Source organism: Neophocaena asiaeorientalis, unplaced genomic scaffold (assembly GCF_003031525.2).
Source record: "Neophocaena asiaeorientalis asiaeorientalis breed wild unplaced genomic scaffold, Neophocaena_asiaeorientalis_V1.1 scaffold177, whole genome shotgun sequence".
NCBI classification, from domain to species: Eukaryota; Metazoa; Chordata; class Mammalia; order Artiodactyla; family Phocoenidae; genus Neophocaena; species Neophocaena asiaeorientalis.
Genome location: NW_020172779.1, coordinates 5,425,958 through 5,444,550, shown reverse-complemented (window position 1 = coordinate 5,444,550; position 18,593 = coordinate 5,425,958). Strand labels below are relative to the sequence as shown.

The window sequence follows — 18,593 nt, the reverse complement described above, 5'->3', positions numbered from 1 at the left end:
ATGCCAGTCAGCTCTTTATATCAAAGCAATAAACTTGATGAAAAGAAAAACCACGTAAAATGTGTGCATTTTACGTGGCAAAATAATCGGCAAATTCTAGCTTTGTGATTCAGCTTCACTTTAATCAAAGCCAGCTGAATGGTTTTCAGCCCTAAACAGCTAGAAATGGGTTTGCACTTCCCCAAACATTTCTAGATCTATAAATTATCCATTTCATATCAGGAAGCCAATCTCAGTACATGTGTGTTTGCGGATTAAGCACCCTCATAAAAAACAGAAAACTTTAATTAGGCAATGAAGAATGTATATTAGGGGATAGAAGATTAAACAATAAGCATAATGTGAGAATTCACTTAAACCGATACGTTTATTTTTTAAAGCGCATAAAATCAGCCACTTACAAACAGGGGTGTTTTATAACGTGAGTAGCTCCAATCATTTTTCCTTCTTGAGATTCCCACCTCAAAATATTAATATGCACCAACAACCCACATTAAAAATAATTTTTGCTATAAAAACTTGAAAGGCTTTTTATAATTTTTTTTGAAAACATGTGGCTCTGAGCAACTTATTAAGTTATGGTGGGCTATGATTTATCAGCAAAAGGAAATCTATCCAAAATGTGTCTTCAAAAATCACTGATGTTTGAATAAATACTAAATTTAACCATGGTTGAAGTTAGCAAAGTGTAATGTTTTACAGACATTTAACTAATTTATTAATTTTCATTTTTTTGGTTTTCTTTTCCATACACTAGAGCAAACACATATGCTTTTTTCCAGGTGGCAAGCACTTTTTGTAGGCTCTTAAAAAGTTTGTAGTTTCAAGGTACTGTGTCTATGGCATCTAAAGGATGAAACAGATGTGCCCACAAAGTGTGTTGTAACTAAAGTTAGAAGCTAGAATATTTATGTTTATGTAGATAACAGAAATAGCACTCAGAGCTAGTGACTCAGTTATGATATTCACCATCCATGCCTTCTTTGAAGCCTGCAAGGGTGGACCACGGACACGAACCGTAATTAGCAGTAAGACAGCCAATTGTTAAGGTCCTTTGACGGACACCACACTCTCAGGTAGAGTGGGATCTGTAAGCAGCTGGCATCTGATGAGTTTGTTGAAACGGAACAAACTCAAGCAATGAAGACTAAAGACACACTTGAAGAAACCCCATCTGCACAATTTCAACCCTGAGAGCAACGGCAAGAGACCAGCGTGGCAGTCAGCCATGGGAAATAAGGCTTTACTTGCAACTAAGGATTAAAACCAACCACCAGATTAAGAGGCCAAGGGGTAAAAAGCCACAGACTCTGTAAACACTGGCCCAGGTTAGAGATCCAAGATCAGTCCTGAGTGTGCTACTATGTTGAGTCACACTGGGGAATTTTCAGTTTCACACACACACACACACACACACACACACACACCACGTATGTGTGTATATATATGTTTATATATACATATATTTTATATATGTACACAATACACTACTTTTTTAATGTACAAATATATATATATTACATATATAAGTTAAATGTATATATAGAAATATAAACGTGTATAGTTTTAGTAACCTGCAATGGTGACTTCAGTGAATTACAACCACAGCAATATTCTACCCAAGAAACTACTTTGATACACAAAGGGCTTAACATAATATACTATCCAGTGATTCTAAAACCTAGCTGATTATTAGAATCATTAAGCTTTTTTTTTTTTTTTTTTTTTTTTTTTTTTTTTTTTTGCGGTATGCGGGCCTCTCACTGCTGTGGCCTCTCCCGTTGCGGAGCACAGGCTCTGGACGCGCAGGCTCAGCGGCCATGGCTCACAAGCCTAGCTGCTCCGCGGCATGTGGGACCTTTCTGGACCGGGGCATGAACCCGTGTCCCCTGCATCGGCAGGCGGACTCTCAACCACTGCGCCACCAGGGAAGCCCTCATTAAGCAGGGAAGCCCCCATTAAGCTTTTTTAAAACTATACATGCCTAAGTCATACCCAAGACCTTTTGTATCTGAATCTCTGAGGCAGAAGCTCAGGAATCTGCATATTTAAAAAAACAAAACAAAACACAAAACAACAATTTGGTCATTTAAGTTGTGGAACTGCTGGTTTACAAATATAAAAATGTCTCGCCTAACCCCAAGGGACAGCGTTAGAATCAGAGTGCAAGACAGATAGCATTTGTACCCTATGCCCCAAGAGAAGCATCTTTAAAGCCAGTAATAACATGATACTAATTTCCTAAGTAACAGTTCTCTCCTCGGATGGGCCACTATCCAAGTAAAAGTGAAAAGTAATCACAGAAACATATTCTTATGTGTGAACAATCAATTTCTACTTCCTCAAGAAAGTAACCCAAACTGGGTTCCTTCTCCACAAAAAAATGCTGGGTGAGATATCTTCAGTGACGGAGTCCTTCTTATTCATATTTTTACTGGAAGAGTTGCCCATATGAACAAAATCCCACTTTACCCTTTAACATAATTTTGTGGAAGGAAAGAGTGCAGTGTTGGGGCCTGGGAGTGGATTATAATCCTGGCTGCAATGCGTGCTTGCTGTGTGGCATTGTTTGAGTAACTTCAACTTTCTGAGCTTCAGATTCTTTGTCTATATAATGCGGTAACAGTGCCTAGCATTCGTGATTATTCTGAGGATTGGAGAACATAACATTTGTAAAGCACTGCACTTAGTCAAGAATCAATGACAGTGGCCGCTGCCTTTTTTATTAAAATAATCTGCCAAATCCCAATTGCATATACTGTCATCACTGTGGTTGACTGGGAGAATGTTTTCCTGGGATTTTATAAAAACCCATTTAGATCCATGAAAAGGAAAATCGTATCGTTCTCTCCACTAGCTTTGTGATGAGTTTTACATTTCCTCTTCTGGAGGAAGGAAGATACTCAAGGGGATAATTATCATGAATCTTAGTATTTAATAAAACAGTCCTTAGATGAATCTCTCATCATAGCTTGACATTTATGATAGGAATTAAATCCAGATCGTTGACTCAAGTTCAATTTTTCAAGTATATTTTAAGTCCAACTTGCTTTGATGAAGTGGGACATTCATCACAAGTATGGCCTTTGTTTACATCAAACCCACATAAAAAGGAAGCATGTTCCAAACGTCCTTTCAATGTGGACTCCAAGAAAATTAAACAACAAGCCACTTGCTTTTTCTTTAGACTTTTTTCACAGTTCATTAAAATCTTCTAAGGTACCTTAATAATGTTAAGGACAGGTATTATAAAATATTGCACTGTCCTGACTCATTAGGTCTACACTGAAAATAGTGAATACCTGTATCAGCTAAAGTTGAAATTTTATATAGAAATTCTTTATATGAATTAATTCTCACAATAGCTCTATGGAGTCGAATATTATTTTTTCCACTTCACAGATGAGGAAAGTGAGGCTTGGGCTTTTTAAGTAACTGGTTCAGTGTCATATGGCTAGGGTTCAAACTGAGGTCTGGCTAACTATCTAAGTCTCTGATATTTACCACTGGACCATCCTGCTTCTCGTAACCACACAAGTTCAGCAGAATTCATATGTAGAACTTTTTAAACAGTATTTCACCTTTTATAGATGAAAAAGGAAGGCTGTGGTTATGGCATGAAGACAGGAGAGGCAGGGAGCAGTAACTTGGGGGGAAGGAAGCATTCCAATTTCAGTTTACTTGGAATTTTAAAACTAACACCCTTGGTACAAAGGAGGAATTACTACCTTCCAGATGCCATACCATATATATCTCCTGGTCATTTTTATTTCTTGTCTCTCTGACTTTTTATAAAACCATAGTAAGAATTGGAAAATAAAAATAATTTTAAAAGTTTCTATTTGCAATGCTTGACAGAAAGCTGGTGGTCTTGGATATGAGTGAGCCTCAGAACTAGAAAAGAGGTGGTTTTTCCCTTCCTTTTCAGTTCTTTCTTTCACTGCTTATACTTATCATCCATGTCTTGCCCGTTTTTCCTGGTTTCTCTAAGGACCACCTGGGTGTCTAGGGTGGGGGATGAGAGATCCACCCTACATCAGAGGAACCCAAAGATCACAGGGTGGACCCTGGGGTCAGAGACACCAAGAAAAGAAGAGGAAGGAGGCAAAAAGGGAGATGGCAAGATTGACAGTGGAAAAGAAAGATGAGACAAGGATGCTGTTGGCTGCAATGACTCAGAATGAAAACTGATGCCTGAATACATCTGGCTGTTAACTCTGCACTTGCACTGTTGCTTTATATGGTGTGGTGCTGCATTGTGCTCCACTGGCTTCCCAGCAAGAGGCTGAGACTGGTTCAGTGAAGAAGTCCAACTTTTGCTGGACTTGCTTATAGCCTGAGGCCCAGGATTGCCTCTACAAGTCAAAGATTCCCCTTGGGAAAAGCCAGAATAAGCTAGAAACATTAGAAAACATGTTTCCTGTTTAAAGAGGAGATGCTTAATCTTTTTTTTAGTCTCTGCTAAACTCTCCTTCCTTGTAGACTAAATGAATAAGTGACATTGGCACCGGCTCTGGGTAAGGGATGCTAACCTTTCCCTAAGCTAATAGTCAAGGTGATGGTTCTAGCTTTGGGCTATGAATTCTCAACAGTCTATAAGAAAAGACAATGATTAAAAAGAAAGAATGGGGCTTCCCTGGTGGCGCAGTGGTTGAGAGTCCGTCTGCCGATGCAGGGGACACGGGTTCGTGCCCTGGTCCGGGAGGATCCCACATGCCGCCGAGCAGCTGCGTCCGTGAGCCGTGGCTGCTGGGCCTGCGCGTCCGGAGCCTGTGCTCATGGTTCTAAGAGGCCACAACAGTGAGAGGCCCGCATACCGCAAAAAAGAAAAAAAAAAAAGAAAGAATGACCAGTAAGGAATAGCCCCTCACTCCTACAGCACACCTCACTCACCTACTCTCTGCAACTCTCCAAGGAGCTAGAAGCACTGATTGGACAACACCATGCATATTTATCCCAGCTTCCTCCTTCTTTGCCTTGAGTGGTCTTTACTCACTCAAGATCAGAGGAAATGAGGCACAGTAATGGGAAGTAATTTCAGGGCTTCGAGTAAAGAAAAGACAAAATAACCTTGTCTTCCTGATTCCCCAGACAGTTTTCTGGAATTAGTTTCTCAGGCATTTCAGCAGTAAGTCTCATCATCCAGTGTGTTTGCTCTCAGTCTGTTCTATGCCATGGTTGTTACTGACATTATTATTACTTATAATTTATTATGATTATTACTACTACTATTATTATTTCCTTTCTGAACGCAACTTTGCCTTTTAGGATAGCCTAAGGCAGAGCAGGAATAATCTTAAGTGTCTGTCCTTAGCTCTCTTTCAGCAACACCCTCTCCCACAGCCTAACCAGAAAGAAGGAGCTCCATGTCTGAGATCTGTTCCTACCACTATGAAAGTTGGTCCTGGACCTCCAACTGTACAATCCTGCTAAATAACTATCTAATTGTTTTAGACCCTTTACTTTCATTAAGACCCCAGATACTTGACTAAACAGATCAGAGCCTCCTAAATAACTCTGTTTTCACCCATCTTTCCTCCCAGCTTGACTGTTGCCGATGAAGACCCATTGGTTTTCCTGGCCCCAGGGAAGAGTCATGGTCTTGATTCCACTTCCTCCTTCTATTTCTTCCTGGTAGATGATGTACAAATTGCCTCCTTTAGTTATTGAAAGTCTCTCCTGTTCTGGATATTTTCCTTCTGGAGGTAGTAATGAACAACTCTCTCTAGGCTGAGCATAGAACATGGCACATAGTATGTACTCAATTAAGATATGTGCTCAACTAATATCTTATTAAATAAGATGTTAAGATATTGAAAAAATATTGGGTTGGCCAAAAAGTTCATTCCCGAGCAAAATTTTGGCCAACCCAATATATAAGTGGTCCCTTCCTCAAGCAGGGCAGTCCCTTCCTCATGCTACACAATTCTAGGAGGCACCACTATATTTTATTCTGTGTTTTTGGCACCCCCTCAAATTGTACTCTGGAATAGTATTGCCCTCAATATCTTTTCTAAAGCAATTGTCACAGGATTTGCACAATCTTTTTTTTAACATGGCCCTATAAAGAAAGAGTATCCTCTGGAAACCAGTTTTAAAAAGCAATTCCATTCCCATCCAAGAATTTTTCAAAATAGGAATTAGAGACACTTGAAAGTTTTACCTCCAGATTGAGCGAGAGAGGGAAATAAAATCCATGTACATATATATTAACGCTTTATTATACTCTAAGACTTTTTATCCTATAGAATAAAACATGTTTGGAAGAATGGCAAAATATTTATAAAAAGTCTGCATTGGTGTATTGGTTTTAAGAAAATTCCAAACCCAAACGATCTAGACACTAATCCAATATGCTTGATTTGGGAGTTCCTTGCCAAGACTAGCCTCTACGCATGGATAAATCAAGTAAATTCACTGAACCAAATCTTTAGAATTGCTGTTTTCAGAGCTTCAGGAATCATGAAGGAATCTAGGTGTGTAACCACACAGGATTTTAGCCTAAGCCCTTTGCCAAGACATATAAATACTTTTAGACACTCCTTCCACATGTACAAGAGACCTACATAAATCTAACTTTTAGAGAATGCCTCTTTTAGATACCTTCACCTGGACATGCTTTACAAACTAATTCCATTTGATAGATAGAGACTAAACTGAGATTTTAAGCAAATGAAAGTTGGATGTGAAACCAAAAAAAAAAAAAAAACAACCCAACATGGAAGGAATTTAAATTCACACACCTACACTCCTATAGAAAAAATGATTTCCTTATTCTTGAGCAGTATAGCTAAAGGCAGCCTTGTTTGAGTAGAGAAGTGTGTCTTCCAGCCAATCGTTTGCTAACCTAGTGGGTTAGCTGTCCCCAGAAATACCAGGGAATGTCACCAAATGTGTTGTCCTTTACTGGGTTGGATCTAAGTGGTGGACACTATATATAATTCAGTCTTGAGAGAAACTGTGCAGCTGCCCACATGTCTACATCAGTGTCCTTTTAAGGAAGACCAGCCTCTCTCCCTTGCTGAACATGTAATGACTTCCTATGGCCTTCCTGTTAAAGCTCAAAATCCTTGGTCTGAAAAAAAGATAGCTGTTGTGAGTTTGTTTTTACCACTTCAGTTTCATCTCTTGACAATCTCTCCACACCTGTGTGCACACACGTGTACACTCGTGAATGTATACACACACACACACACACACACACACACTGCAGTCTAATCTCCAGCCATACGGAACTAGGTTCAGAAATGGAAATGCCCCACCTACTCTTCAACTCCACTCCTTTATATGCCATATATGCTGTCCTCTCTACTTGCAATAGCTTTCCTTTCCTCATGTATCTGGCTAATTTCTGTCTCTCAGTTGAAATCCAGTCTGTATGGTGCCCCCTCTGGGAAGCTTTCCCTCACCCTCCAAGTCTGGCTTAGTTATCTATTCTTTGTGCTCCCACAGGGCTCTGTCAATACTCCCATTATAGCATATGTTTCTTATTTGGTTCTATTTCCCCCCAAAAGCTATAAACTCTTTGAGGACAAGAACCTCAACCCTGGCTCAGTGAAGACATGTTGACTAAACAAACTCTAGTTGTTAACTCGTCCCTCAGCCATCCTTATACTTTCTTTTATTGCTGTCCACTTGAACAGGAATTGATAATGGATGCATATTAAATAAATGGAGAATATTACAGAGAGTCATAATTACTAAATTCCAATTCATATGATTCTTGATTTCCTTTCGGTTTGCTCCTTGAGAATTTGAAACAACTGGAAAATCTGTTAGACCAACGCACGCTATTCAGGGTAAACTATATTCAGGTTACGGGAACATTCAGAAAGAGGTGTGGTTAATTTGGGAAGGTTTGATGAAAGTTTCTAGATTTTGAGGAAAGTTATAGACATGGAAGAATACCAGTTAAGGGAAACAGATGCAGGATTGGTAGAATGCAGATAGATGGGAGGAAAAAATAAAGAAAAAAAAAAAAAACACCTGGTGTGCCTTCCTTGCACAGAACTTGCCAACAGCAAGAGTGACTTGGTGAGAAATCTACTGTGCTAACGAGCAACCTTGGGCAAGTCCTTACCCTTTGGCCTGGTGAGCCATCACGTCCTGGTGAACCAACACCTCCTGGGATGCCCTAGATACATCAAGGACAGGAAAATGGCAGAGTTATCAAGTTATCGAAACCAACTACCCTCTCACCCGGCTTCCCTGAAATAAATCAAGGCCTCCAAACAAACCTGATAGCATAAAGGTGAGGCCTTCCTGACTGAGCATTCAGAACCCAGAAGTTATTCACAAGAAGGAAAAGAAGTGTCCCCCACCAGGGCTCACCCAGGAGAGCATCAGTAGGACCTAAGAGGGGGCTGAAGTAAACGAATACACGCTAATGGTCCTTAGTGTAGAAACCACTCATTGCCAAGATCACAACTGACTTCAGAAGCTACAGTCTTCTTTCTTCTTGGCAAAGCTCTAGAGCTGAGAGCAACGGAATAAAAAAATAAAAGTAATACCTGTGGGCCAGGAAGTCCAGTCGCTCCTTTCTCTCCTTTTTCGCCTGGCATTCCCTGAACAACCAAAAGGACATGGGGTTAAGTTCACATAGGTAAATACGTAAACTCTCAGTCTTTTCTTTTTCTCCACTGACTCTTTTAACATTTCCAACATTAAATTGCTTTCACACTAACATCCAAATACAGCGTATTTCACTTTTCACATAAGCTACACCACCTAGGTAAGCATGCCTACAGACCAGAACGTTTATATAGCAGAATAGTTTAAACACAGAGTATACAGTCTGATATGGCTAAGCTCATACTGTAAATATGTGAGGGGAGTTGAATATTTCAGTATTATTTATAGTTTAGATTTTACAGCTTGTATCTCTATATATTTTTGTTTTGTTTTGGCTAGAAATTTATAAGAATGGAAAAGCAAACACAGTACCTGACAAGTAGCAGGACCTCAACAAATAGTAGTAGTGATAGTGGTAGTAATTATACAAACTGGCATGTTAATGCTTTCTAAGATGTGAAAATAACTCTGGAAAAGACTTCTTAGCTAGGGAGACACAATCACATGCACAGAAAGATTGCTAAACATGTGCTTAATGGCATCATGCTTCAAATACTAATGACAGAGGTTGGTTTTTATTCCTTAAATCTAGATCCGTCTAGTGAGATCACTGAAAATCAGTGAGTGGGATTGAATTTGTTTTCATTGGTACAAACAACTTATACAAAGAAATGTGGCTGTAGAGAGTACACTGTCTATAATCTGAAACTCAGAGCGCCACACTTTGAGGCCTGTTGAGATAAAGATCATAATTAAATGGCTTTCATGGAGCTATTTCCACAAGTACTACAAATGCAAAATGAATAACTTAAATTTGTATAACATTTGTCACTTTCTAGATTTTATCATACCCCCTAAGGACTTAGTCAAACAAGAAAAAGGGCCATACATGTCAAGCCCTGCTTTCTTTTCTATAGACAAATTATCTGTGGATATACCTACTCCCTAGGCACATATCCGTTTGTAAAAGACCCCCTTCATTGAACAAAAAATTGGCTAATGAATGAAGTCTCAATTATTCCTTTCATTTCTCCGTTCTTACTTTTAGGGGTTGGAAGAGGCTGAGGATCATTATCAAGGCACAGAAGACAAAAGTTCATTCTATATAACTCATGGAGAAGTAATAACAATAAAACCCATCTGAATGTTTACACACAACTCACAGGCATTCCTTGAATGGACAGACCACTTGGTCCTTGGGGTCCAGGAGGACCCTGAGGTCCCGGAGGGCCTGTTTCACCCCGAGGGCCATCTGGTCCCTGGAAGGCAAGAAGTCATCCCAAAGGTAAGTTAAACCCTCTGGTACCCAGAAATATCTGCTACCCAGATATTTCTACTTACGGCATTTATAATTTATTTCATTAACTGATTTTTCCTAAGACATAAAACACTCATAGGATAACAAGACACCAAGCCTCAGATGATCCACCTCCCAGGCAAAGTGTCATCAGTAAACCAAAAGAGTAAACACACAGTAGTTGCTGCAACTTCATTTATTTATTTTTGCTTACATAAATAGGAACATTGTGCCAATTATGTGAGTAACTAGACGCCCACACTCCACAACAAACCCAAAAGATATAAGTGATACAAGACTACCCTCTTGGTTTGTGAAGGTTCACACCATCCAGCCGAACTATAGTCTCTCCCCCTTCACTACTGTGAACTATCTATCTCTGGGGCACTCGTCTGCATTTACTGAAGACATTGCCTCCCTTGTAGTGTATGAGATGGAGCCAAGACATCAAGTATCTGCCTGAGAAAATGTGTCACAATCTCAAAAAATAAAACAAAACAAAAAAAGAAGATATCTTATGGTCTGAGTTTTGAGCTGCATAGTACCTGATTAATTATCTTCAGCCTTCTTTCACTGACTTCTCCCCTGTAAGCCTGCCCCCACCCTCCGCATTCGCTCTTACCTTGCTCTACTTGTTTCCAATTTTCTAGTAAAACAACATTGCCATGTTCTCTTCTCCGTGAATAAATACTATGCAATCACACATGACTGCAGGTTTTAAGAGTATGATGTGATCCAGTATAACTTTAAAGAAATGAATCTGGGGGCAGATGTGAAGAACCAATCAAAAAATCAAGCCACTGGAGCCAGAAGAACAATTAGAAGATTTGCCAAAAGCCAGGTACAGGATGATGGGGCCTGAACTCAATTAGTGGCTGGGCTTCTGCCATCCCTTAGGGCATCTTCGTGCAAAGTAGAGAAATGTGTGCCTTGACATGGATTGGCACCAACTTGGTCCTCTTAGTTGGTGCCTTTGTACAGTGTACAACCTGAACCACCACATTTGGTGGCCTTGGGCAGTGAGAATGGAAAATAGAGCTGTGTGTTTGATTATACAGTACATGGTGGGAGGGGAGAAGGAGGAGGCTAAAACCTAAGAAATTACCTGGAGGACTGCTGCCTAGTTGTGATTCAGTGCTCCCTCGATACATCTTTTTTGCAGATAGAGGAAAAGAAGACTATATATGAGCAAGAACTGCCTAAGCAACTAAAGCACTTGGAACACTGACACTCTATTTCTGACCCAGAAACCTTTCTTTTCACTTAAGTTACTAAATTTTTTTTTGAGGAGAAAACACAAGCTTCTAAGAATAAGGGAAAAGGCTTCAACACAACTTTCATAAAAACATAAGGAGCTTTAGACTGTGAAGGGTGAATATTACTTAACTCCAAAATTATATTATGGCTAGCGATGTGAAGAGGGAGAAAGAACGTTACCTTTGGGCCCAGGTCACCTTGTTGGCCCTTTGGTCCTCGGAGTCCTGGACCACCCTGGCAAACAGATGTTAAGTATTAGCACAAAGACAAATCTGAAAGCAATATATTTCATTCATTTTACTTAATAACATGGATTATGTAATTCTCATTTTGTATAAAAATGGTGTGTGTGCATCACGATCCTGAACGGGAAATCTACCCCCCGGATTCACCTTTTCCTGCTGATGATCGCACAATCTGAGCAAACGTTCTATGCAAAATCCCTTTAAATTAAAAAAACAAAAAGCTACAGGATCTTTTAATTGAGTGTGTAAGAGTACAGCTATTGATGACGCAAATAATAAAAATATACTGTTAATCTAAAATTAGGCATGTCCTATACCAAGACTTTGAGATTAAATTATTTAATTAAATTGTAAAAAGCATATAAAACAGTAACAATTTAATTTTCTTTATTTATACCGTAAAAAGCTAATTACATTAGTGTTTCTGAAACTTCAGGTATTTGCATTTTCCCCTCAAAATTTTTGTCATATTAATGCACTGCCTGTACTGTTATTTAATAGCATTTTCTTTATATACATACATACATATGTACACACATAATAAATATGTATATATGTGTATATGCATTCTTTGTAAACACATGCTTTGTATATGTGTACATACATGTATGCAAATATACTCTGAATATTTTTTAATTGACTCATATTTCACTTAAATCTATTTTGAAAGCAAATATTATGTACTATAGTAGATAGAAAAACATATATATACTTAAGCATATAAGTCTTAGTAAGTATATAAGTATTCTTATATACTTACTAAGAATATAAGATAAACCTAAAAATATGCTATAAATAATGTTGGTAAATTTAGCTAGATTTTGTTCCTAGTGAAGTCTGTGAGCAATTGGTTTGCTCTTTGCTAAAAAGGGGCATGGGTAAGTATTAGAAGGGTCATATGGGCACCAGTCTGAGAATATTGCTTTCACTTGAGCAGAAGGATGAAAAGATCATTGAAAATGGAATAGCTTTCTCACTATGTGAGTCCAGTTGATTTCCTGCTATGTCCATGACTACTGAAAATCATTTTGTGTACCATCAGGAAAACACTTGCATCACTTGGGAAAAGACTGGATCAGGTGATAGTTAAGGCTTCTTCCAGTTTAGCAATTACATTCACTCCCCTGCCCCCATCAATATTAGTTGGTTGCTTACCTTCCAGACTTTTAAAAAACAATTAAAAAATTGTGTTTTATGTATGTGTATCTATAGAAAATATTACCTATTATTAGTGTTTTTGTGGTATTCTTTGATATATATAGATTGCATATGTGACATAACACTTTACATATATCTGCATCGGCAGGCAGACTCTCAACCACTGCGCCACCAGGGAAGCTCTACATATATTTTTGAGTTAATATGTTTTTCCATAACATGACCAACTTATTCTAAATGAGTTGCATAGTTATCTGTACAATGGATAGTTTGTTTAACCATTCTTTCGTTATTGGAAATGGAGGAGTTTTGCCCACAATTTGTTGCTGTCTAAACGATACTACAATTAACATCCTTATACATGCCCGGAGTACAAACTTTAAGATTTAAGTACAAATATTAATATTTAACATATCACCAAGTAGAATTTTCAATGAAATTTAATGGATAGGCAGATATATTGCCAAATTGTGCTCCAAAAAAACTGTGCCAATTTATTCACCTGCTAAGAGTCTGAGGGTCTCTGCTTCTCTAAACCTTATTAGCACTTGATATTGTTAAACTTTGCATTTTTATGAACCTGACTCGTAAAAACAATACCTTACTCCTATTTTAATTTTTATTTCCCTTAAAACTACTGTGATTGAGCATCTTTTCATAACATTTGTCCATTTACATTTTATTTCAATACAACTAACAATTTATATACTTCACCCAGTTTTCTATTGGGTTACAAGTCTTCTTCTCTTTAACGTACAGAATTCTTCATATATTTGGATGCTACATCTTTAACTGTTATAGGTGATGCAAACGTTTTTCCCAACTGTGGCAGACACGGTTGGTTGACTATCAAAGAGTCTTTTCTGACTCCTTTCATTTTTCCAGCTATAAAGACAGATTTGCTTGCTCAGCCTCCTTTGAAACCAGGAATGGTCATGTTAACTGGTTTGCGCCAATTTGATCAAGAAGCCACAAGCCTAAGGAAAGCATATTTGGAAACTGGAACAAGCTTGGGTCTTGATAAAGTTGCTGAGCAGCCATATTTGCTTAGGATCATCTACCTTTAGGTCTTTTGTTGAGCAAACGATAAATGTCCAAATGCCCCAATGATTTACACCACTGTGTTAGTCAAATTTTCTGTTTCTTGCAACAAGCCCAATGCATCCCAATTAACATACCCATTCTGGCACACCTCTTTAATTTTGTTTGCTCATCTTAAATGATTGTTTTTTTTGGTTTGTTTGTTTGTTTGTTTGTTTGTTTTGCAGTATGCGGGCCTCTCCCTGTTGTGTGGCCATGGCTCATGGGCCCAGCCGCTCTGCGTGCATGTGGGATCCTCCTGGACCGGGGCACGAACCCACGTGCCCTGCATCGGCAGGCAGACTCTCAACCACTGCGCAACCAGGGAAGCCCCAAATGATTGGTTTTTAACTGAAGGTTTTGTCCAAATGTGGCAATTTGGCTCACAGATATCCATACACGATGTACCATGTCTATAAATCCAGGAACCTTTTTATACTTCTTATTTTCCACCTTACCCCTAAACCTTATCATGGAGTAGATGACAAGAATTCAACAAATGTTTGTGGATATAAACTTCTATCCTTTTAATAAGAAAGGGTTAGTCTAGGCAAAAGAAATATGGTTCTTTCACCCATGGCTTCCTATTCTAGAGTTTTATTGGCACGTAATAGCACTGTGTAAATTCTTGAGTGAGAAAATAATCACGACTATGTTAAATCATCAGATGGGGTTTATTGCATATTGTTTAGGATACTATTTCTTCAATGGTTTATTATACTTTAAATATTTGAAAATGTCAGTAGCTTTTCTGTTTCACCTCTCTTTCTCTCCAAGTCAGAACTCAACCCTTCTCTTTCACTTCTCTGCTGCTTTTTTTCTCATTATGAAGTTTGACTCTTAGGTCATATGTAAATATTTTGTAACTTGTTCCAGCAGCACTGCAGATGAAAAAACTTGATAACCCTCCAGCTAAAAAAGCTTATTAATGCTACTTAAAATAAAATAAACATTATTCTAATTAAGAGAACTGAAACCTTAAATACTAGGAATGAAGAAGAAACAAAACACCAGAGCAGCAGGCACGTACACTGAGGCTGCCTTGGGGGAGGAAGGGGAAGATGCTTGTGGGTTTGCTGGAAAATGTGTATTTTATAGCCCACACAAGGCAATGAAATGTGAACTGGGACCTATGAGAAGTGGAGGAAGCACAGAATATGAAACATCCTTTAAAGCTGAGGAACTTGAAAGGCTGCCCTCTGAATGAGCTAGAACAACAACAAAAAGTCTCAGTAGCAGGTGGAGGATCAAGATGTTTTTTCCACTTTAGCTATGGGAGGGGTAGTAAATGTCTCCACTAAGAAATATTACCCAGGGGCTTCCCTGGTGGCGTAGTGGTTGAGAGTCCCCCCGCCGATGCAGAGGACGCGGGTTCGTGCCCTAGTCCGGGAAGATCCCACATGCCACGGAGCGGCTGGGCCCGTGAGCCATGGCTGCTGAGCCTGCGCTCCGCAACGGGAGAGGTCACAACAGTGAGAGGCCCGCGCACCGCAAAAAAAAAAAATAATATTACCCAGAAACTGATGCTCATACAATCGAGGGACGAGAATTTACACTGCCTTTGAGAGTCAAATAAAACCCCAAAGTCAAACTTTTAAGGTGGTTTTCAGCTGGTCGTACACCTAGGAGCTCACCAGAAGCAGACACATATATTCTTTCGAAAAATACAGATCAATCTCGGGCTCAAAAGATTCCCAGAGATAAAATTTCGAGTAATGCAAACACAAATATACACCCCCCAAAAAATCACAAGGTACATGTGGAAACAAGATAGCACAAGTAAAATCAGCAACAAAACAAATGCAGCATCAGAGCCACATACATTACAGGTATTGAAATTATCAGATAAATAATGTAAACCATATTGAATATATTTAAAGAAAAAATTGTTTTGGAAGTGTTACAAAAATAGAAGAGACTATACAAATGACCAAAAGGTTTGAAAAGGGTTATATACATATTGTTTGTAAGAGTTATACACACACACACACACACACACACACATATATGCACACAATTAGAAAGCAAAAATTGAGATGACAGATATAGGAATATAAACCTAAATAGGTTAATTATTACAAACAATAGAATGGACTAAACTCTAAAAATGCTGTAAAACCAGATTAAAAACAAAATCCTGGCATATGCTATTTAAAGGGACGCATCTTAAATATAAAGACATAGAAAGCTTGAAATTAAAAGGATGAAGCAAACATATACCAGGAAAATAATCCAAAAGAGAAATGTTGACACAGCAAATCACTAGAAAGATAATTGTTGTAAATTTTTTTGTACCTTATAACACAATATCAGGATATAATACAGGTTTACAAACAACTTGACAAAGGTGGGGAAGATTTTAAACAACTCCCTTAGTAATTGAAAGATAAAGAATTAAGGCAGGTAAAGAAGATTCTAAGAACACAATTTACAATTTGATTCGCCGAATAGTTATATTTAGAATTCTGAACTCCATAATTAGAGAACAAACATTCTGCTAAAGCATACGTGCAACATCTGTAAAACCTGACAAAAGGACACAGAGCGAATGTTATAGAATCAACAAATGTCCAAGAACGGGTCTACAGACTCTCTTCCATGAAAAAGTACAATAAATGAATACATCAATAATAAAAGGTAAAAATTGCACACATGATTGGAAATTTTAAAAGACGCTTCTAAGAAATCATGGCTGAAAGAAGGGATAAAGAAAAATATAAAAGACAATAGCTCACGGAAATATTAAATTTGACTACATTAGAATAAAAATTTCTAGACAATATACCTTGCCACAAACAACAAGCAAGTCACAGACCAGGAAAAGATATTTGCAAACCATAACATTAATAAAGGATTAGTGTCCAAAATACATAAAACCACTGACAAATCAATGAGAAAAAACTGCACAACAAAAACCCAGCAAACTGTATAAATGAGTATTTACACAGGAAGAAATCCAAATGGTTCAGAGACAAATGAAAAACTGCCCCATCTCACTAGCAGGGAGAGAAAGTCCTATTTTAAAGAACAAGGACAGAGTTTTATAGTCATTGTAAGTGAAAGCTCTCACATCTGGCAACATCAGACAGTGCTGGTGAGGGGTAGGGCAACTAGACCTCTCATACAGAGTGTGTGGGAGAGGATATTGGGACCACTACCTTGAAGAGCAATTTGGGGTTTTTTCATGAATTTGAACATGCACCTTCTTTTTTCTCCAACAAACCTAATTCTAAGTGTTATTGCAAGAGCACTTACTCAAGCCTGCAAAGAGACATACAAAGGACATTCACTGTAATGATACTGTAGTAGGAAAATACTCCACAGTAATGGGTCAATAAACTCTTGTTTATATAGTGGAATTCCTTACAGAAGGTACAACGAATGAACTAAACAATGTGATTAACCTTGATAACGTTCAAAGACATACTTTGGGATGAAAAAAAGCAAGCCACACACAGTCGAAAATAAATCTTTGTTTTCAATTCCCAGATTAAACTAAAGACAACTCCTTACGTCTGATCAATGAGTTATAATGCACAAAATATGTTTATACATATTAGTCTGTGTATTCCTCACAATACCAGTTCAAGAGGTGGGTGCTGTTTATACATGAGGAAATGGAGGTTCACAGTGGCTCCATGACTTACCTAGTCTTATTTAAATTTAATGCTTTTACCATTAACTCCACATTTGCTTCTTTGGGATAAAGAGTCTTTTGTTAAAAAAAAAAGTATCAATATTCGGGTCTACATCCGGAGCTTGAAAGAGTGTTCTATGTGCCAAAGATAAAGGAGAGACTGATGGGATATATTCCAGGTACATTCAGCAGGTTCTCTTTCTTTTTGTTCAGTTCGGTAAGTGTGCTACACAAATGAAGACAAACTATGCTGGTGGGGCCGACCTGGAGCAAATGTCCATGCTGCACGCCAGCTGTCAGCGAGGGGTATCTACAAATGCGTGCTGACTGCACCGGTTGCCAACAGCAAGCCACGTGTAAGCACAGGTCCGCCTCAGAACATTCCTCCTGCAAGGTCTGGATTTCATGTGCTCCTGCATCTTCTCCCTGTTTTCTTTGTCCTTCTGCCTTGATATATTTGCCACTTCCTAACCAAAGACCAGCTATATCATACTTATCTTAAAGAAACGCTGATAACCCCAGGTTAGCAGGTTAGACATAAGTATTTAGACTTATTACGAAAGATCTATCACGGTCAATTCAAAGATGCAGAGAGTGCAATTATATACATTTTATATTTTTAAAAAATATTTTCTTGCCTATTGGGTGTAAGATAGACTCAAGGATATATTGTACAACGCAGGGAATATAGTCAGTATTTTATAATAACTGTAAATGGAAAGTAACCTTTAAAATTGTATAAAAATTTTTTTAAAGACCTATTTGTAGAGATATATAGACAGTTAACCAACCTAGGCTAAGAATTTTTAAATGTCTTCTTTGAGTGAAATATGATATAAATTAGCATGATTTTGCAAATTAACATCAACACCAACAATAAAAACCCTTCATTTTGTAGTATTTGACCAAACGAGAAAAGGTTATGTTTACTTTTTACATGTACGTTTACATGTATGAATCTATATATATATATATGTTTATAAGAAAAAAATGTGTTCTTTCTCCCTCTCTTTCCCTCTCTCTCTCCTTTCCTCTCTTCCTCTCCCCTTTCCTTCCTTTTTCCTTCCTCTCCCCTTTCCCCGCCCCCTTCTTTTCTGTATGAAGTTCCAGTCAGTAATGGAGAACTTCATGCTCACATAGGATACTTTTCCTAGTGATTTTGAAAAACCTCCCTTCACTATCAATGTTGATATAGAATGGGCAGAGGGGATGTATGCAAATCTTACAGCAACAAGCAGGGGGCCAATGTTGGCAACATTCACACTGAAAATAAGCCACAGGACTTCAAAGGGAAGATTCTGAATAGATAGCACTGTGAGACATAGTGTGGCGCAGCAGTTAAGAGCAT

General features: G+C 38.2%; 1 protein-coding gene across 1 annotated transcript in view; it reads right to left on the bottom strand.

Annotated features, from left to right (window-relative positions):
* Nucleotides 1-18,593, bottom strand: part of COL14A1 (collagen type XIV alpha 1 chain) — a 220,797-nt gene that overhangs the window by 45,777 nt on the left and 156,427 nt on the right. Inside the window, exons 36-39 of the mRNA XM_024741240.1 lie at nucleotides 11,306-11,359; nucleotides 9,735-9,830; nucleotides 8,511-8,564; nucleotides 8,081-8,134 (exon numbers count right to left, since the gene is read on the bottom strand). Of these exons, the coding sequence (XP_024597008.1) occupies nucleotides 8,081-8,134; nucleotides 8,511-8,564; nucleotides 9,735-9,830; nucleotides 11,306-11,359 (258 nt within the window). The remainder of the gene's footprint in view (nucleotides 1-8,080; nucleotides 8,135-8,510; nucleotides 8,565-9,734; nucleotides 9,831-11,305; nucleotides 11,360-18,593) is intronic.